The sequence below is a fragment of the Myotis myotis genome, unplaced genomic scaffold (genome assembly GCF_014108235.1).
Source record: "Myotis myotis isolate mMyoMyo1 unplaced genomic scaffold, mMyoMyo1.p scaffold_m19_p_17, whole genome shotgun sequence".
In the NCBI taxonomy this organism is placed as follows: domain Eukaryota; kingdom Metazoa; phylum Chordata; class Mammalia; order Chiroptera; family Vespertilionidae; genus Myotis; species Myotis myotis.
The window spans coordinates 35,288,718-35,309,603 of record NW_023416321.1 but is presented as its reverse complement, the minus strand read 5'-3'; the positions used below and the strand labels follow the sequence as shown (position 1 = coordinate 35,309,603).

The window sequence follows — 20,886 nt, the reverse complement described above, 5'->3', positions numbered from 1 at the left end:
CAGGGGCGGGCGACAAATGGGGTTTGATCCTTTCTTCTTTTTTTTTTTTTAAATACATTTTTAGTGATTTTTTTCTTTAAGAGAGGAAGGGAGAGGAATAGAGAGAAACATCGATGAGAGAGAAACATCATCGATCGGCTGCCTCTCACACACCCCATACTGGGGATTGAGCCTGCAACCCGGGCATGTGCCCTGACTGGCGATCGAACCAGTGACCTCTTGGTTCATGGATCGATGTTCAACCACTGAGCCACACCAGCCAGGCAATGGGGTGTGATCTCGCTTGCAAACTGGAGCTAATTGGTAGAAGCTGCTCAAAGTGTTATATTCAGGATAGGATCTGGGGACAGGGTCAGCAGGAATATCACTTAGTGATCTTTGCCATGGATCTAGGAGGCAGCATAGTACATCCCTATTTTAAGGTTTCTCTAAGAATATCTTGCATAGGTCTTTAAATGGACTGGAGCAATAAATGCTTTGGCCTAAAGACTCTTGCTGCTCTGCTTTTGCCCCTTAGGAATGCACAGCCTCGTTGCTACCGGCCATCTCTTGTCAGTGGATCCAGACAGGATGGTCATCAAGAGAGTTGTTCTGAGTGGTCATCCTTTCAAAATTTTTACTAAGATGGCAGTAGTACGTTACATGTTCTTCAGCAGAGGTAGGTGTGAAGGGTGGGATCTGATTGCCTTTATGGGGTGAAGGTTGGGTGTACATTTTGCAGGTAAATGTATCTTGGTCTTCTGTGTGTTTCATTCTAAGAGGACGTGCTGTGGTTTAAACCGGTGGAACTGAGAACAAAGTGGGGCCGCAGGGGACATATCAAGGAGCCTTTAGGTAAGAGAAGGTGGTGTTTGGAACCTTAGCTAGATATCTCCAGTGCTACTAAGTGGCTATTAGGGCAGAAACCTGTGCTAAAATTTTATTTTAATCTCACCAACTTGCTGTGTTTTCTTTCTAGGTACTCATGGCCATATGAAGTGCAGTTTTGATGGGAAGCTAAAATCTCAGGACACAGTACTGATGAACCTCTATAAACGAGTTTTCCCCAAATGGACCTATGATCCATATGTACCAGAACCAGTACCTTGGGTGAAAAGTGAGATTTCAACAGTGCCAGAAATGGACATGAAGTAATGGATACAATGGGATTCTGTCTCCTTGCTACTAGCTTAGCACCCTAGGGATGGGAACCTACAGGTTGTGATTGGGCAGAGTTTGTGTTACCTATTTTAGCCTGCAAGCCTGCTGTCCCTTTTTGCAAAAGATTTTTCTTGGCCTTGACAAGGTGTCTCAGTTAAGTGGATGTTTTTTCTATTGCTACTTTATAAAAAAAAAACACCTTAAATCTTATCGATATATCTACCCTCCATTAGGATGTTGAAAGCTGTTTAAGTAGGTAAGAAGTGGGAAGTTAACATTGACTAAGAAACAAAATTTCCAAGTGTCTAGAAAAACTGAATCACATTTCTTCCTTATGCATAAATTAAACAGAAACAGATTGATAAGGGGCTGGCCTTTCAGCCTGCTTCATCCAAGTTATGGAAGTTAAATCTACATTTCCACCACTGAGCACAATACAGATGTTCTTTACTTCTGGGGAAATGGTTTGAAAATGCTGAGACAGAACGGCAGCCACTCCAACAGCAGCTGTAGGTTCAATAAGCAGTTTCATCCTCTCCCATACCAGCTGGGTTGCATACTGTTGGTAGAAAGGGAGTAAGAATTAGTGAAACGGGAGAAGGAAAGCCTAGTTGGTGGGCCTTTACACTTAAAAGCTAAATGTTATATATACATATGCTTGCCAATGAAGAGCTAGTCTTTTTTTTTTTTCTCATTCATTCTAACTCTGTTTCTGATGAGGGTTGTCCCAATATCTAGAGCACCCTCCCACGTCATAAGTCACCAAGTCAGATCCCCAGTGGATGAGTTGCTACCTGCAAGAGAAGAGAAGTATCTTTTGCTTAAAAAGTTGCTCCGTTCTTTGGTTTTCTTTCCTGTTGGAGCCTCACCTTAATTTCATCCTCTGTGACAGTGAAGACATCATCCACAAGGTCCCTTATAACAGGCCAGGTGTTTAGGCCAATGCTGGATTTGACACCATCTGCTATGGTTTCTGGAGGACAGGGATTGGGGGTCAGTTCCCCTTTCAGTTTGGACTTGTAGCAGTCATCTGCATTCAAGGGTTCAGCAGCATATACCTTCACAGTAGGTCTCAAAGCCTGGGAAGGGAATAGTAGACACCTTACCACTAGCCACTGCCTGCATGCCTGCAGTAAAATAGGCAGTACAGGTAACACGTTTCTGACCAAGTAAGAGCCTTCTCTGATAGGTGTAATGAAAATATGACCTTAAAGCACTTTAAATTGTATGCCTAATACTGGCCTTCAGTTGCCTAGATCACATCTGGTTCTATTGGTAACTTGAGAAAACAGTAGCCCCTGACTTGGATAGTAGGTTGGTGAGATGGAATTCAGGGAAAGGACTATGATAGGGTGCCACTCACTGTAATTGCTTTTGTGCTGTAAAGTCATAAATTAAGGAAAGGGTGGTGAGGCAGAGAAGGGCCTTTCATCTCATTTGCTAAGAAATGAGAACGGCAGTTTAGGGGGAATGTTGAGCAAGTATCACAATGTACTATGATGTGAAATAAAATCCTCTATGCCTAAAGTGGGGAGTCTTCCAGAAGTTGTTTCCTTACCTTAACTGTAATTGCTATTCCAGCAATCATTCCTCCTCCTCCTACAGGTACCACCAGTGCATCTACCAAAGGAACCTTTAGTGAAAAGAATATATAAAGTATAAGTAGGCCTATTAAACACCAGTTTTATATGTACATATTAAATAGTTGATTCTACAGTCAAACATCAGATTTACCAGTAGTTCAGCAAGAACTGACTAGGCTTTTACCTGGTTCAGCACTTCCATGGCAATTGTCCCTTGCCCAGCCATCACTGCAGGTTCTTGATTGGGATGTACCATGATGCCTTCTGTTTCTTCTATAATTCTTTTGGTAATATTTTCTCTGGACTGAAAGAGTACATTATTTTAGCATACTTGATCTGTATTTAGTAGTGTTTTCAACAAATTAGATTCAAGCATTTAACACTTTATTGGCCGTCTACTTTTTTGAGACTCTGGGCACTGGGAATATAACTGAACAAAACAGTCCCTGTGCTCCAGGGAGTTATGTTCTAACTAGAGGCCCGATCCACGAAATTCATGCAAGGGACTTGGCCCGTCGCAGCCCAGGCTGCCTCATGGCCCTGTCCACTGGTCATTCTGCCGTCTGGTCTACTTAGCATATTAGCTCTATTATATAGGATATGTTGGGGAGGGGCGGAATATAAGTAAATCTATAGTATGTCTACATGCTATGGAGAAAATTTATACAGGGTACTCACAAAGGGCCGCTGATAAAGTGATACTTTAATAGATGTGAACCCAGAATATTCCAGGGAAAGTAATTCCAAGTGCAAAGACTGCAAAGCTCTTGGCCTTTCTGAGAAACTGCTAAGTGCGGTTGGCGTGGAGTGTTTGGGGGTGGATAACTGGGAGATGAGGTCAGAGTGATAGGAATGGGCCAGTCCGTAGGCCTTAGATGATTGAAGAACTTTGCTTCCCACTGTCTATGAGATGGGAAAACACTGGAGGATTTTGAGCTGACAAGAGAAGTTCTAGCTTACTAAGGATAGCTGGTTGCTCTGAAAACAGACTAGTTGGACAAGGGTGGAAGCAGAGACACCAGTTAGGCGGCTGCTGCATTTACCTGAGAACTGATGTTGGTTTGAATCAGTAGTAATGGTAGAGGCTGCTAGAAGTAGGTGAATTATGGAAATATTTTGAAAGTAGGTCTAAAATTTGGATGTGGAGTGCAAAAGTTACCAAGATGACTTCAACATTTGTTTTTAGCAACTAGTTTGCCATTTACTGAGATGAGGAAGACTGGAAGAGGAGCAATAAAGGGGGGGAATGAGATCATTTGGTTTTAGACAGCAAGTTTGAAATGCCTATTAAGACATCCAAGTAGGGACACTGAGTAGCTGTTGGATATACAAATCTGGGTTAAGGGCAAAGTTCAGGCCTGGAGTTGGCATATAGATGGGTGATATGTCAAACTATGAGACTAATATCAGTGTAAGTAAAGAAAAGGTAGGCATATATAAAAGAAACAGGAGCCCTGGCCTGTGTGGCTCAGTTGGTTGGGCACTGTCCTGTGCACCAGAAGGTTGCTGGTTCAATTCCAGGTCAGGCTCAACCCCTGGGTGGGGGGCATGCAGGAGGCAGCTGATCAATGTTTCTTTCCCTTTCCCTTTCTTTAAAAAATAAAATCTTTAAAAGAGCAAAAAAGGAAGACAGGAGCCTGAGAAGAAGTACCCAAAAATGTAGGAAGAGAAATTTCATTTGACAGTGAAAACTGGTAAGATGTTACTGAACATTGCTCCCTTCCTCACCTCGTCGCTCTGTTCACTGTAGACTATAGAGGCTCCATAGGCTTGTATTGCCAGTTTTTTACAGTTGGGAGCTGTTTGGGGTACCACAATATAAGCAGGAATTCCTGAGATGGAGAAACACAGTTAGTACAAATCGGGAAAGTTTAGGGTAGAAATTTCTGTTCAGTTGCTTGTAATCAGATAGGGACTTAGAGAAATTCCCACAGCTATCACCCATTTCACTGAAAGTAAGGATACTTTTCTACTCTAACATCCTACCCAGGACCCGGAGAAATCGGTAAGTACCTTCCAATTGGGCAGCATAGGCGAGAGCCTGGCCGTGATTTCCACTGCTGTAAGTCACAACAGCTCTGGGCTTTTCAGAAGTGATAGGGATCAAACCTCTGATTGCATTAAGGGCACCACGAACCTTGAAAAGAGAGTGAATTCGTATTTGATTAAAGTTTCTTAAGAAAACACACCAAGGAGCTTTACTAGATTTTTTCTTCCTATTACTCACATCCAGTCCATCACTAAATCTTATCTATTCTACCTCCTAAATATCTTGTGTGTCTTCTTTTCTACTACCTTGGTGAGGCCTCATTTTTCAACCTGTGTGTTATCAAACCTCAAGTGATCCTGCTTCAAGGATCATTCTCATCTAATATTTCCACTAGATTATGAAAGTGATCTTTTAAAGACAAGTGTTATTTTTTTCTTCGACTTCCCTTTTTATTTTATTTTTTAATCGTCACTTGATATTTTCCCATTGATTTTTAGAGAGAGTGGAAGAGAGAGGGAAAGACAGAAACATCGATGTGAGAGAAAAACATTGATTGGTTGTCTCCTGCACGAGCCCCAACCGGGGCACGGGCTGGGGAAGAGCCTGCAACTGAGGTATGTGCCTTTGACAAGAATCAAACCTGGGACCCTTAGGTCCACAGGTTGATGCTTTATTAACTGAGCAAAACTGGCTAGGGCTGAATGCCTTTTTTAGTGAAAAAAAAAAAAAAAGTACAAATTATAAGTTACAGCCTTTCAAATACAAATCCGCCTGTATCATTGTTGTAGCCATCCTACACTGTTTCTAGTTTCCCTCCTACCAGGTTAGCTCACACCCCTGTACCTCTGAGCATGCCATATCTCTACCTGTCGTTCTTTCCCCCACTCCCTGATCTGGATAAAAGTACACATCCTATAAAATTTGGATCAAACTCATCTGACTCAACTTCCTTGATCTCCCAGGCAAAATGAGTAACTTCATTCTCTCTTCTTTCATGGCACTTCGTATATATCTCTCTTAAGACATTTCTCATCAACCTATTTGTTGACCAGCCTGCCTCTCCTGCAAGTTGGATATAGGGCAAGGCCTTGGCAGAAGCAAAGGGAAAAAGAACTTTTAAAAAATATATATTTGGCCGAAACCGGCTTGGCTCAGTGGATAGAGCGTCGGGCTGCGGACTGAAGGGTCCCAGGTTCGATTCAGTTAAGGGCATGTACCTGGGTTGCGGGCATATCCCCAGTAGGAGATGTGCAGGAGGCAGCTGATTGATGTTTCTCTCTCATCGATGTTTCTAACTCTCTATCTCTCTCCCTTCCTCTCTGTAAAAAATCAATAAAATATATTTAAAATTATATATATATATATATATATATATATATATATATATATATATATATATATGTATTTACTTCAGAGGAAGGGAGGAGAGAGATAGAAACATCAATGATGAGAGAGAATCATTGATAGGCTGCCTCCTGCACACCCCCTACTGGGGACCGAATGAGTCTGCAATCTGGGCATGTGCCCTTGACCAGAATCAAACCTGGGACCCTTCAGTCCATGGGCTGACACTCTATCCACTGAGCCAAACCGGCTAGGATGAGAATTTTTTGTTTTAGTATAAAAGCTCTCAGTTAATGGTGGGAGAAAAGGTAGATTCTTGAAATCTTAAAGCTATCACTTAACAGGTACTGACCCCTATCAGGTACTGCACTAAATGCAGCTTTCAGATTTTTACCTGAAGGATCTTAAAGCTCAACTAATGGTCAGAAAAGTATGGTAATGAATCAACACACACAAGTCTATATTTTTGGATAGAAAAGGCACTGACATACTTTGTAGAAAAAGATTTTATGAGGCCCTAGCTGGTTTGGCTCAGGGATAGAGCGTCGACCCGCAGGCTGAAGGGTCCCGGGTTTGATACCAATCGAGGGCATGTACCTCAGTTGCAGGCTTGACCCCAGCCCCGGTCAGGGCACCTGCAGAAGGCAACCAATCAGTGTGTCTCTCACAACGATGTTGCTCTCTGTCTCTCCCGCTCCTTTCCACTCTCTCTAAAAATCAATGGAGCCCTGACCAGTTTAGCTCAGTGGCTAGAGCGTCGGCCTGTGGACTGGAGAGTCCCAGGTTCGATTCCAGTCAAGAGCATGTACCTTGGTTGCTGGCACATCCCCAGTAGGGGGTGTGCAGGAGGCAGCTGATGGATGTTTCTCTCTCATGGATGTTTCTAACTCTCTATCCCTCTCCCTTCCTCTCTGTAAAAAATCAATAAAATATATTTAAAAAAATAAAAATAAAAATCAATGAAAAGATATCCTCGGGTGAGAATTTAAAAAAAAAGATATGAGGATTTAGCTAGGTTTAGATCTTTTATAATCATAATGAGGTATCAATAGCAAGCTGACACAAAGTGAGTGCTTAAACTTGGATATACAGTAATCCCACTCGCCCATTTTGCCTTGCAACCGTTCAGGGTGATGCCTATTGTCTCCATTTAATCATTAGAAGTTTCCTCTTTCATTCTCATATCCTAGTTTGGACAGTAAAAAAGTGGCTTGTCAACACCTGATGCTAAGTAACCTCAACTTGATCAAAGGAAAACTACCACCCTTTCTTCAGCTATAAGAAGATACTAATTCTATCTACCTCACTGAGTAGTCAGGAGAATCTAATAAATTTAATATGTGAAAAGGGATTGAAAAGATACATGCCACACTATTAAAAGGGATTGTTACCTTAAAAGATCCAGTTTTCTGGAAGAGTTCACATTTGAAGTAAAGATTGCGCCCTGTTACTTGATTCAAAATGGAGCTTGTTAGCACTGGTGTGAGGTGGATAAAATCTCGAATGTTGATATGAGCTTTTTCAACATCAGCAAAGGAGATGCAGTACTGAGCACACATTGTTCTGAAATCCAGGAATAAAAAAGGGGTAAAAGCAAAAGTCAACATGTTCAATGAAAAGATTTTGAAAATGCAAAATACAGACCTATTGAATATACAAGAGTGAACTACAATGTAAACTATGGACTTTGGGGGATAAAGAGTTAATGTAGGTTCAATTGTAACCAATATACCTTTCTTGTGAGTGATGTTGATAATGGGGGAGGCTATGCATATGGGTGGGGGGCAGGGGTTTTATGGAAAACTCCTGCCTTTGGATCAATTTTGCTATGAACCTTAAGCTGCTCTAAAATATATATATTTAAAAAATAAAAAGCCCATCTGGTGTGGCTAGGTTGGAATGTTACACACGCACACACACACACACACACACACACACACACACACAGGATGCAGGTTTAATTCCCTGTTGGCACATACATAGGTTATGGGTTCAAATCCCTGGCCAGGAAAGGCAACATCACATTGATGTTTCTCTCTCATTCCCTGCCTTTCTCTTGAAAATCAATAAAAAACATATCCTTGGGTGAGGATTAAAAATAAATAAAAAGCCCTGGCTGGTGTTGCTAAGTTTCTAGAGAGCCAGCCTACACACTGAAGGGTTGGGGGTTGGATTCCAGGTCAAGGGTACAGACCTGGGTTGCAGGTTCATTCCTGTACCTGCTCGGGGGCTTGTGTGCGGAAGGCAACCAATCGATGTGTCTTTCTCACACTGATGTTTCTCTCTCTCTCTTTCTCTATCCCTCCCTCCCTTTCTCCCCCCTCCTTCCTTCCAACTCTCTCTGTAAAGGCAATGGAAGAAATATCCTTAGGTGAGGATTAACCATTATAAATAAAAAGAAAATGCTTTATAGTAAAATAGGCTTGGGCCTGTGGTGTTAATGGGGGAACTGTCTCCATTACCAGGGCTCCAGAATCTTTGTATAGAAGGGAACTCGTCTCAAAGAAAGTTACATTTGCACTTTCTTAGTAAGTATAAGTGTGTTTTTTTCTGATGAAGCTTTATAGGAAGTAACTGATGATGATTATGGAAGGCTTAAAGTTCACCCCTTACCCACACCATCCATCTCTTGACTGGGCTCTACATTTTCATCATTGTAATTAGCTTCATTCAAATTCTGCTATAAATTTTTATTTTTAAAAATTATTTAACAATGAAAAAAATTGCCTACAATCCTACTATCTTAATAAATTATGCTCATTTTCTATGTTTCCTTTTCTTCAATATACATACATTATATGACAGTTAAAATCAGGACAAAGATAACATTTTGTTTACTCCTCCATTTGGCTCAGTTTCTTCAAAGTTTTCATAATTATAATTTTCAATACTGCATTATGCTTCAATTTTTCACTACTTTTATAGCATTTAAAAAAGTTTTATTTTTTCTTATTAACAAACAAAAGCAATGCATGTTCAATAAAAAAACAGATTTTTTTTTAATTAAATCTTTATTGTTCAGATTATTACATTTGTTCCTCTTTTTTTTCCCCCCATAACTCCCCTCCTCCCAGTTCCCGCCCCACCCTCCGCCCTCACTCCCCACCCACTGTCCTCATCCATAGGTGCACGATTTTTGTCCAGTCTCTTCCCGCATCTCCCACACCCCTTTCCCCCCCAGGAATAGTCAGTCCATTCCCTTTCTATGTCCCTGATTCTATTATAATCAACAGTTCATTCTGTTCATCAGATTATTTATTCACTTGATTCTTAGATTCACTTGTTGATAGATGCATATTTGTTGTTCATAATTTGTATCTTTACCTTTTTCTTCCTCTTCCTCTTCTTAAAGGATACCTTTCAGCATTTCATATAATCCTGGTTTGGTGGTGATGAACTCCTTTAGCTTTTCCTTATCTGTGAAGCTCTTTATCTGACCTTCAATTCTGAATGATAGCTTTGCTGGATAAAGTAATCTTGGTTGTAGGTTGTTGGTATTCATCACTTTGAATATTTCTTGCCACTCCCTTCTGGCCTGCAAAGTTTCTGTTGAGAAATCAGCTGACAGTCGTATGGGTATTCCCTTGTAGGTAACTGAGTTTCTTTCTCTTGCTGTTTTTAAGATTCTCTCTTTATCTTTTGCTCTTGGCATTTTAATTATGATGTGTCTTGGTGTGGTCCTCTTTGGATTCCTTTTGTTTGGGGTTCTCCGCGCTTCTTGGACCTGTAAGTCCATTTCTTTCACCAGGTGGGGGAAGTTTTCTGTCATTATTTCTTCAAATAGGTTTTCAATATCTTGCTCTCTCTCATCTTCTGGCACCCCTATAATTCTGATGTTGGTACGCTTGAAGCTGTCCCAGAGGCTCCTTACACTATCCTCACATTTTTGGATTCTTTTTTCATTTTGCTTTTCCGGTAGGGTGTTTTTTGCTTCCTCGCATTTCAAATCATTGACTTGATTCTTGCGCTCCTCTGGTCTGCTGTCGGGAGTCTGTACAATATTCGTTATTTCAGTCCGTGTATGCTTAATTTCTAGTTGGTTCCCCAATATAAGATCGAGGGTCTTATTACTTTTCTTGTAGATCTCATTAAGTTTATCGGCGGCTTCTAAACAGTTCTTGAGAGACCTTAAAAGTGTGGTTCTGAACTCTATATCTTCCATTGACAATTTTGTCCTGTTTCTTTGTCTCCGCATTTTGTTATGCTTCCTTGGTGCACCCCCTAGTGGTCTTTGTTCGCAGTCTTATAGTTAAATCTTGATTGTTGTAGCTAATTCCAGGGAGGGTTTGACCTCCAGGCCAAGTGGCTATGAGAATCAGCTGTGTCAGCAGTGAGAGAACTTCTGTCCTCTAGGGAGGTGCTAATGTAGCCTTTGCCTGAGGCTATCCGGCAAATGCCTCTATGCAGGGTTTGGGCGGGGCGGGTCGCACAGGATCAACAGGGTGGGCCGGAGAGAGCAGTTATGGCGGCTCTCAGTCCTGTCCCCAGGGGCTCTGCCTCTCTGAGTCCCAGCACCCGCTGCAAAGCTCAGAGAGAAAGCTGCGCTCGCTCTGACCGAAGCCAGACAGTCCCGCTTCTCCCGTTTGAGTCTGGGTCCCTAAAGACTCGCCTGTATCTGGAGCTCAGAGTCTGCGACTCCCTCCTGATTGAAAACGCCAACCGCGCCTTCCGCCGCCAGCCCGCTCCGTGCACTCCGCACCTCAGAATTTGAATTCAGCACTGTGCCTCCTCTGAGTGTCCGTATGCGTTTCTCTTTCCTCCTAGTTGTAGGACTTCCACTCAGCCAGCGTTCCTGTGGTTCTGGGTGATGTCCCTTCCGTTTTTTGGCTTCACTTTTGAAGTAGTTGTTCAAAGCAGCAAACTCCAGCGTTAACCTATGCCGCCATCTTGGTTCTCCAAAAAAACAGATTTAATCTGCTTCCTCCCCAAAGACAAATGCTAGCTAAGGCCTGGTGCTTATCTCTCTAGGCTCACATATATATACAGACAAAACTTTAACAGGTTTGGTAACTTGCTTTTTTTCAAACAATATTATGAATAATCTATGAATCTTTGTTTATCAATACATCTATTTATGCAACTTTTAAAATGGCTTAATAGTATCCCTTTTTACAAAAATACCAGAGTTTTACATAACTCTATTGTTGAACATTTAGATGGGGGGGGGGGGGACTATCCTATATAATAAAGAGCTAATATGCAAATGGTCATCACGCCCTCATGCTGTCATGCCATAACTGCTCAGACACTCAACACTAGGGAGAGAGGAATGGGGACCAGCAGGCACAAATGAGCTCATGAGAGAGGAATGGGGACCAGCTAGGCTGTGGCCCAAGAGAGGGACAAGCCACATGCTCCGCAGTCCTGGGCACCTGTGGCTGCGGCCCGGTTGAAGCCACCTGCCCACGGTCCCCTGCAGCTGCAGCCAACCCAAGCAAAGCTGGCTCGGGTCCTGGGTGCCTGCAGCCGGCCAAAGGGAGGGAATCCTGGGTCCCGGGTGCAGAGCAAGGTAGAGGCAGTTAGGGGCGATCAGGCCAGCAGTGGAGCAGTTAGGGGCAATCAAGCTGGTAGGTGAGCAGTTGGGGCAATCAGGCAGGCAGGCAGAGGTTGTTAGGGGTGATCAAGCAGGCAGGCAGGCAAGTGGTTAGGAGCCAGCGGTCCCAGATTGCGAGAGGAGGTTGGACATCCCCCAAGGGGTCCTGAATTGGAAAGGGTGCAGGCAGGGCTCAGGGACTCCCTCCCCCCGCTCCCGTGCACAATTTTCGTGCACCGGGCCTTTAGTCCTATATAATAAAAGCCTAATATGCAAACTGTCCCCTTGACCAGGAGTTTGACCGCTTGCTATGACGTGTGTGCTGACCACCAGGGGGCGGTGCGGAACATGGTGGGCATCAGTGACGTGGCACTGGCAGCAGGCAGCAGTGGAGGTGCTGCAGGCCCCGATGGGCCCTGATGAGAGTGGGACTGTGGTGGGATGGTGGAGCAGGTGACCGGGCGACGCCAGGCCAAGGAGGGGACAAGCGGGGCCCAATCTACCCCGCTGATTGTCCTGCAGACAGAGACCAGCAGCTGTGGCAGGGGTGGGCCACCGCCGGGCTCCCAGGTGCTGAGGGCGGGGGACTGATATGTGGAACTGGGGGTGGGTGGCAGCAACCAATCTCCCGTGGTGCCCGGGCGGGAGGGTGGGGGCTGCAACCTCTCACCGGCTACCTGGAGACAGAGGTGCAGTGAGAATGCAGGGTGTCTGCCGAGCTCGCTCTCACTCTCCCAGCTACCCTTCCCCAGGATGCCAGGGCTCGCGCCAGGGAAGCCCCACACTCAGGAGCTGGGCACCCACAAGGAGCCCGCCCTGCACCTGCATGGCCTCTTCTTCCAGGTGTGCTGAGCGGCAGTCCTGGGACCACAGGGGCTGGTCAGGCTTGTGGGTTCGAGCAGGAGCCAGGCTGCGAGACAAGCTGGGAGAGGGCATGCTGCCCACCTGGCTTCCGTGCAGCACCACTGGGTGGCCCAGAGGCCCACGCTGCGCCCTGGCCTGCAGTGTCTGGCCATGCCCACTGCATCTCCACATGGGGACTCGGGTGCTGGGACTCAGGCGGAGGGGGGTGTGCAGGGGCCAAAGAGCCCAGATGCTGCCCAGGGCCCAGAGGTCAGCTGGGACCTGCCCTTCCACATCAGACGCTCATGCTTTGATTGCTGGCCAGGCCTAGGGACTGCACCTGTGCACGCATTTCATGCACCAGGCCTTTAGTAATAAATAATGATGTAATGAATAATAGCCTTGTTACAAGATCTTTGTTGTATCTCCATACATGCTTTGAGTAGATTCCACCAACTGGTATTTGCATCAAAAGGCATGTACACTTCTAAGACATTTTATACCCCTTGCCAAATTCATCTCCAAAAGGGTTGTAGATTATACCATTTTATACTCTCACAGCAGTTTCTAAGGAATGTCCATTTTTCTTCAACTTTGATATATCATTTTATCTGTTCATTTAATGAAATATCTAGTAGTTTGAATTTACTTTTTTTTAAACAGTGATTGAACACTTTTTCTGTATATTTATTGGCCACTTATTCTTTCATGAGTCTTTAACACACCAATTTACTGGCTGAATCATCTTTTTCTTCTGAAATGTTGTTTATCAAAATTAAATTTCTATTAGTGCTTAGGGCTTTTCTGGACTTCATATTTTGTTCCATTTATGAGACTGTCAATTCATTTTCCAGTTGTTCATTGTATTATGTTCTTCCCTGATTACTCTAAAATTAGCTTTTCTCACAAATAATTCTTTCAGAGAGACTTTAGAAATCCTTTATCAAGGTTGTCAGAAATACCACACTGTAAAATGAACAATGAATTGGGGGCGTATGACATTTAAGAATAAAGTCCTCCTATCCATAAACATCTGTGTCTTTCAATTTAGTAAAGTGTTTTTGTTTTAGGTTTCTCAGTAAAGTTTTTATAGTTTATTTGTGTCCTCCAATACAGATATGATTAAATTTATGTCTAAGTACATTTTTTGAGATAAGGTATTTCCTTAGATTTTTAAATTACTTACTGATAATGTATATGAAAATGTAATAGGACACTTTTACTAGAGTATCTTTTTAAAAATATATATTTTTATTTTATTGATTTCAGAGAGGAAGAAAGAGAGAGATAGAAACATCAACGATGAGAGAGAATAACTGACTGGCTGCCTCCTGCATGCCCTATAACTGGGGATCAAGCCCGCAACCTGGGCATGTGCCCTTGACCAGAATCAAACCTGGGATCTTTCAGTCCCCAGGCCGGCGCTCTATCCACTGACCCAAACTAGTTAGGACTAGACTAGAGTATCTTGTTAGAGCTAATAGTTTTCTAGTTCATTCTCCAAATAATCACGCTATCTGCAAATAAAGATAATTTGTCTTTACCTTATAAATATCCCTACGGTAACTTTCTCAGTGACTTCATAATTATTCTTTTAATGTAGATTTTCCAACTCCTCCTGAATTTATTCCAGTAATGTATTATTTGCAAAATCATACAAAATTAGTATGAAGTTATACATATTAATATATCTAGGTATTCTTCATATCTGTGGTATTCATTCATTTATTCATTCAGTTATTCATTCAGTTATGAAATAGTGAGCACCTTCTATGTGACAGGTACTGTTTGGTCTGGAGATGTCGTGTTAGAAAAATAGACTCGTCTCTGCTCTCATAAAACTTACAATCTCGTGGAGAAATGCGCAATAAGCAATCCCAAAATAGGTATTTATTTACAAATAGTAATAGGTGATATTTAGGGAAGTGTATTATGATAGGATACTATAATGTTAGGCCTTATTTATATCAGGTAAGGTTCTCTATGGAGAAGTGAAATTTTAAGGTGACCTGTAAGATGAATGGGCAGGGTAGGGAAAAAAGTGTTTCAAGTAGAGGGAATAACATGTGTGAAGACTCTAAGGAGGGAGGGAGGTTGGCATATTCTAGGAACTAAAAGGAGGCCAATGTATGTGAAAATAGTGATCAACGAGTAGTGTAAGAGATGAGAGTGAAGTTGGCAGGGTCTAGATCATTAGGGACCATGATTCATGGATACGTTTCTCAAGAGTAATGGAATGCCATTGGAAAATTTTGAACAGGTAAGTGACATGCTAGAATTAATATTTTCAGAAAATCACTACATTATGGTGAATGAAAAAAAAAGAGAAAAGAGTGGAATCAGGGGATTCAGTTAAATAGTATTAGAGTTTTCCACATGAAAGACAACAGGGACTTGGACGGTGAAAGTGGAGGCAGAAAAAAATAATCACTCGATTATTTTTTTTAAAAATCACATTTTGGAAAAACAAACCTGATTAAAAAAAATGGGTGAAGGATTTGAGCAGACATGTTTCCAAAGAAGATATACAAATGGACTTGTAACAAGCATATGAAAAGATGCTCAACATTACTAATTATTAGGGAAATGCAAATCAAACAAGGAGATACCATCTTACATATATTAGAATGACTATTATTATTTTTTTAATATATTTTTTATTTATTTCACAGAGAAAGGGTGAGGGAAAGAGAGATAGAAACATCAATGATGAGAGAGAACCATTGGGCTGCCTCCTGCACACCCTCTACTGGGGATCCAGCCGCAACCTGGGCATGTGCCCTTGACAGGAATTGAACCCGGGACCCTTCAGTCCGCAGGCCGATGCTCTATCCAGAGCCAAACCAGCTAGGGCTAGAATGACTATTATTCAACACACACACATAACAAGTGTTGGTAGGGATGTGGAGAAACTGGAGCTCTTGTGCACTGTTGGTGGAAATGTAAACTGGTGCAGCTACTATGGAAAACAGCATGGTAGTATGTCAAAAAATTAAACATAGAATCACCATATGATCTAGCAATTCTACTTCTGGATATATACCCAAAAGAACTGAAAGAGAGTCTCAAATACATATTTGTACACGTGTTCATCGCATTATTATTATTATTATTATTATTATTATTTATAGCAACATTATTCATAATAGCCAAAAATAGAAGCAACCCAAGTATCAACTGACAGACCAATAAACAAAATCTGATCTATACCAATGGAATGGATTACTATTCATATTATAATATGAATGTATCTTGGGGATATTATGCTAAGTGAAATAAGCCAGACAAAAAGACAAATACTTATAATTACACTTAAGTGAGATACCTAGAGCAGATAAATTCATAGGAAGTAGAATGGTGGTTGCCGGAGGCTGGGGGAAAGGGAAGGGAAGCTGTTTAATGAGTATATTTTCAATTTTGCAAGATGAAAATTATTCTGGAGATTGGTTGTACAACAATGTGAATGTACTTACCACTACTAGACTGTATATTTAAAATCGCTATGATAATATAGTTTATGTTATATGCATTTTACCACAATTGAAAAAAGCAGAAAAACAGTTACATTTTGAAGATTATAATTAGTTAGTTATAAATAGGCTGCAAGTAATAGAACCGCAATTTAAACAGGACACAAGATGGAGGTGATGAGATTTACTGGCTCATGAAATCGAAGAAAGAGTTAAAATATGGGACGGGCAGGGATATGGACCTTTAGGAACAATTAAAACCAGGGATTTGAGATTTTCTAGGACTCTCTGTTTCTCACCTCTGCTGCTTTCTGCATGTTAGCTTCATTCTTTTTTGTCGCACACCAGTTCCACATGGCAGGACGCGTGGCTGCCGACAGCTCCTGTGCTTTACATTTTATGGTTTCCACACTGGAGAGGAATTTTCTTTCTCAGTTTCATTTAAAAAAAATTCTGGGTAAGGACTCTGATTGGCCCATCTTGGCCCAGGACCAGTGGCCAAGGGTGTGAGGGCATTTAAGACAATATTATGCATCAGAAGTATTCACAGAAACATGAAAAAGAAACAGAATGATTTCTATAACATGATGTCAATTATGTACATTTAACACATATACATACATAAGACACTATATATTATTAAAAGACATAGATATATCCAAGGACATATTTCAAACATATTAGAGCGATGACCTAGTGAGGAGGGTCGGAACATGAGTAGTAATTGGAATGGGGAAAAGATAAGAAAGGCCTTGATGGTAATGTGATCCAAATAGTATGATTGCCTTAAATTTCTGTACCTGTGGGAAAAACAGGAGCAAATGAAGGGAGAAGAAAAAAAGGAAAGAAACAACAGAACAAAGAGAAAATACTTCTGGGAGTGAGGGAGTTTTCAAGAGAAAAGGGGAGAATGTTGAGGTGGTGAATTCCATAGATGTCCACTACAGAGATAGAAGAGACATATCCTGATATTGGTTTGAAGGTGGGGAATGAGGGAAACAAGGATAACTCCAGTGTTTTGACTTAGATGGTGGTATAATTAAGATATAAGACTGACGAAGGAACAAGTATTATAGAGAAAATCAGTGATTTGATGAGCTAAGTTTGAATTACTTATGAGACTTCCAAAAGGAGGTTCTTTAGGTTTCTTTTTTTTCCCCCCCAGAAATGTGTCTATTTTAATGTCTAATTTATTTCTAAAGAATGAGATCTTCAATTTTTTTTATCAAGTACTGTTCTTTTTCCCTTATTAATTTCTGATTTTATCTTTATTCTTCTATTTTCCTTTTAATTTCTATTCTTTAAAAATTAATAATAAAAGCACAGGTTACAAATTTCCCTGAGTATTGCTTTAATAATATACCATAGGTTTTGGGTGCAATATTTTCATTAACTTTTTTCTTTTTTATTGAATTTACTGGGGTGACACTTGTTAACAAAATACAGGTTTCAGGTGCACAATTCTACAGCACATCCTCTGTACGTGGTAGTATATGTTTACCACCCCAAGTCAAGTGCCTGTCCATTACCATTTATTGCCCCTATACCTTTCTTCACCTACAGAAACCTTAATTTTTAAAGAATCCATGATATTAGTTTTATTTTTTTGACCTGAGTTATTCAAAATTGGTGTTTTTAAAAAAATTCCAAGTGATTAGAATTTTTAAGTTTGTGATTATTCATTACTCATTTTAATACTTTGCACTCAGCAATGATGACCTGTGTAATATTTGTTTTTAGAAACTGAATTTCTCTCTCCCCCACTATCCAAATTTGCTTTGTTGTTTTATTACTCACACTAGAGGCCCAGTGCATGAAATTTGATATAGGTCTAAATACAGTTGTCTTTTCACTTATTTTTACCTGGTACTTCATGAGCCCTTTAAATCTGAGGGTTAAATTTAAATCTTAAATTCAAATTTTTCCATCAACTTAGTAAATTTTCTTGTATTATTGTTCCTCCTCAGTCAGTTCTGTTATCACCTTCTGGAGCTCATATTTGATTATTAGTTTTATGGATCTATTCTCTATATCTTCTGTCCTTACCTCTAATAGTTTTTATCTATTATATTTCCCTCTGAGTTCTTTTTTTTTTTTTAAATATATTTTACTGATTTTTTACAGAGAGGAAGGGAGAGAGATAGAGAGTCAGAAACATCGACGAGAGAGAAACATCAATCAGCTGCCTCCTGCACATCTCCCACTGGGGATATGCCTGCAACCCAGGCACATGCCCTTGACCGGAATCGAACCCGGGACCCTTCAGTCCGCAGGCCGACGCTCTATCCACTGAGCCAAACTGGCCTCGGCATCCCTCCGAGTTCTGATAAATTTTCTCAAGCTGGTTTAACTTTTGGCATATTTTACCTGTAGTTTACTGAAACTGTTGCATTGGTAACAGTGTTTTTCTTGGTTAAGTAGGTTTTCTTCAGATTATTTTTCCATCTTAAAAACAACACTGATGCAGCCTGGCTGGTGTGCTCAGTGGTCAGAGAGAAGGCCTGTGCACCGAAGCCAAAGGGTCATGGGTTCGATTCCCAGTCTAGGGCATGTACCTGGGTTGCAGGTTTGATCCCCATGTGTGGGAGGCAACCACTTGATGTGAGTCATATGGATGTTTCTCTTGTTCATCCTTCCTCCCTTCCATTATCTCTAAAAATCAATGGAAAAAATATCCTCGGGTGAGAATTAAGAAACAAACAAAAAACACACCCAAAATCTTACTTACAAAAAGTGTCAGTCATGGACGACTGAAAAACAAACAAACCTGATGCAATGTTCTCTACAATTTCAATGTGAAAATGAATTAGTTTATTTCTTCCTATTTCATGTTTTATTTTTATTTTATTTATTTATTCATTTATTTATTTTTTTATACTGTACAGCCCCCGTCAGTGCTCACAGCCCAAGGGTAAGGAGGCTGGGTAATGGTTTGAGGCTGCAACTTCCTCTGGCATGGGTCCACTCAGCCTATTTCATGTTTTAAAGATTGTCACTTGCTCTGACCACTCAAATCACTCCCCTACTTTATTTACTTATTTTAGTGAATTTATTGGGTGATATTTGTTAATAAAATTATATAGGTTTCAGGTGTATAATTCTATAATACATCATCTATATATTGTATTGTGTTCACTACCCCAAGTCAAGTCTCTTTCCCTCACCCTTTATCCCCCCTTTACTCTCTTCTACCCCCACCCCCACCCCCTTTTCCCTTTGGTATTCACCACGCGGTTGTCTGTGTCTATGAGTTTTTTTGTGTTTGTGGGTGGGTTTTTTTCTTAATTCTTTCACCATTTTCATGTAGCCCCCCATGACTCCCTCCCCCGACAGCTGTCAGTCTGTTCTCTGTATCTGCATCTGTTTCTATTGTGTTTGTTAGTTTTTTGTGTTCATTAGATTCTACATACAAGTGAAATCACATGGTACTTATCTTTCTCTGACTGACTTATTTCACTTAGCATCATGCTCTCCAGGTCCATCCATGCTGTTGCAAAAGATAAGATTTCCTTCTTTTTTAGGCCCAAGTTGTATTCCACACCCCTACTTTTGGACCTTTAAATCTCCCTCTGTAACTTATTGACTTTCTACTTCTGCTTAACCTTCTGGTGGCAAGTGTCTGTCACATACTAGGAACTGAGTTCTGTCAGAGATGGTTCAAATCTTTTAGGCTCAGTCTAAGGCAGTGGTTCTCAACCTTGGCTGCACATTAGAATCACCTGGGAATCTTTTTAAACTCCTGATTTCTGGGCCTCATCCTCCGGAAATTCTGTTTCTTTGTTGGGGGGGGGGGGGGCACAACATTAGTAACAAAGAAACAGAATTTCCGGAGAATGGGGCCCAGAAATCAGGATTTTAAAAAGATTCCCAGCTGATTCTACTGTGCAGCCAAGGTTGAGAACCACTGGTCTAAGGAATAATTCGTAACTATTCTTTGTGGGTTTGGGATTGGGAAGGAGCAACAGGTGGAGGAAAGCGGCCTTGGGGGAGGGAGTTTCACCACAGTTCTGAATAGGTGCACCTGAACAAGAAGTTAAAGTACCAGTTTTCTGATCTAGTTACATTAAAAAAATTTTTAAATCCTCACCTGAGGATATATTTTTATTGACTTTATTTTCTAAATGTTTATTATTATTATTATTATTGATTTTAGAGAGAGAAGAAGGGACAAGGAGAGAAGCATGGATGTGAGAAACATCCGTATGCCCAGACCGGGAATCGAACCCTCATCCCGAGTGTGTGCCCTGACTGGCAATCACACCCACGACCCTCTGGACACCAGAGGCCACTCCAACCAACGGAGCCGCTCCGGCCGGGGCTGATCCGGTTAAATTTAAAGACGGAACACAATCAACCAACCTGAGATCCAGGGACGTTAAGTCATTTTTCCAAGAATCCACAATGATAAGTAAATTCCCAAACCGACGTATAGAATCGCTCCTGATTTACTGCCACCCAACCCCTTCCCCAACGAGAGCCAACTACACTGTATTTTTAAAGAAGTCAGGAGGCTGGCTCGGGGGAAGCACTTCGCCGTAAAGGAGAAGACTCTGACAGTCTGGTACTTATCGACTGAGTCACCCCGGGAACTACGGTTCTCTGGGACTCCGTTTCTTCATCTCTGGGGAGTGGAGGAGAAAGCGGGGAACATAATAATGACTCTTACAAGATTTTCAAGGTTCCCAAATCGAGGCCTGGGGCACTAGTCCGGGCCTGCGGGGGAGACCCTGGCCTGCGAGGAGGGGAGGAGGCCGGATCCTGCGGTGTCTCTCGTCAACCCCAGCCCCAGCCCAGCCTCAGTGTCCTCTCCGGCGGCCACCGCCCGCCTGTGGGCCGGGCCTCACCTCACCTCACAGGGGCCGCGCCTCCAACTCCGGCCTCAGCGCACCTTCCCCGACCACACCTCTGCGCATGCGCGGCGCCCGCCTCCCACGCCCAGGCTCGCGTTCGGTCTCTTCCGCTCTTCCGTGGCGGAGCGTCCGT

The 20,886-nt window shown here is 41.9% G+C and overlaps 2 protein-coding genes across 7 annotated transcripts in view; one reads left to right on the top strand and one right to left on the bottom strand.

Moving 5' to 3' along the window:
* Positions 1-2,667, top strand: part of TSR1 (TSR1 ribosome maturation factor) — an 11,878-nt gene extending 9,211 nt beyond the window's left edge. For all 3 annotated transcript variants that reach the window (XM_036341049.1, XM_036341048.1, XM_036341050.1), the window contains 3 exons: positions 518-658; positions 760-834; positions 959-2,667. In XM_036341049.1, the coding sequence (XP_036196942.1) occupies positions 518-658; positions 760-834; positions 959-1,134 (392 nt within the window). In that variant the 3' untranslated portion in view covers positions 1,135-2,667. The remainder of the gene's footprint in view (positions 1-517; positions 659-759; positions 835-958) is intronic.
* On the bottom strand, positions 1,445-20,886 carry SRR (serine racemase). Of its 4 annotated transcripts, none has more exons than XM_036341055.1 (9): positions 20,753-20,886; positions 16,203-16,314; positions 7,449-7,620; positions 4,737-4,860; positions 4,452-4,555; positions 2,908-3,027; positions 2,699-2,773; positions 2,010-2,219; positions 1,445-1,699 (listed from the first exon to the last, which is right to left on the bottom strand). In XM_036341055.1, exons 2-9 carry the CDS (start codon positions 16,229-16,231, stop codon positions 1,484-1,486), a joined length of 1,050 nt encoding a protein of 349 aa, XP_036196948.1. In that variant the 5' UTR covers positions 16,232-16,314; positions 20,753-20,886; the 3' UTR covers positions 1,445-1,483. The 4 variants fall into 4 exon arrangements, with proteins under 4 accessions (XP_036196948.1, XP_036196950.1, XP_036196951.1 ...); XM_036341057.1 differs by having other exon boundaries at positions 20,748-20,816; XM_036341058.1 differs by lacking the exon at positions 16,203-16,314 and having other exon boundaries at positions 20,753-20,866.

Excerpts from the sequence above, each read along its gene's own strand:
- SRR (XM_036341055.1), bottom strand. The coding sequence starts at position 16,231 with ATGAAGCTAACATGCAGAAAGCAGCAGAG. Across the intron at positions 7,621-16,202 it reads ACATGCAGAAAGCAGCAGAG|AACAATGTGTGCTCAGTACT; the intron begins GTGAGAAACAGA and ends CCTGGATTTCAG. Across the intron at positions 4,861-7,448 it reads AGAAAACTGGATCTTTTAAG|GTTCGTGGTGCCCTTAATGC; the intron begins GTAACAATCCCT and ends TCTCTTTTCAAG.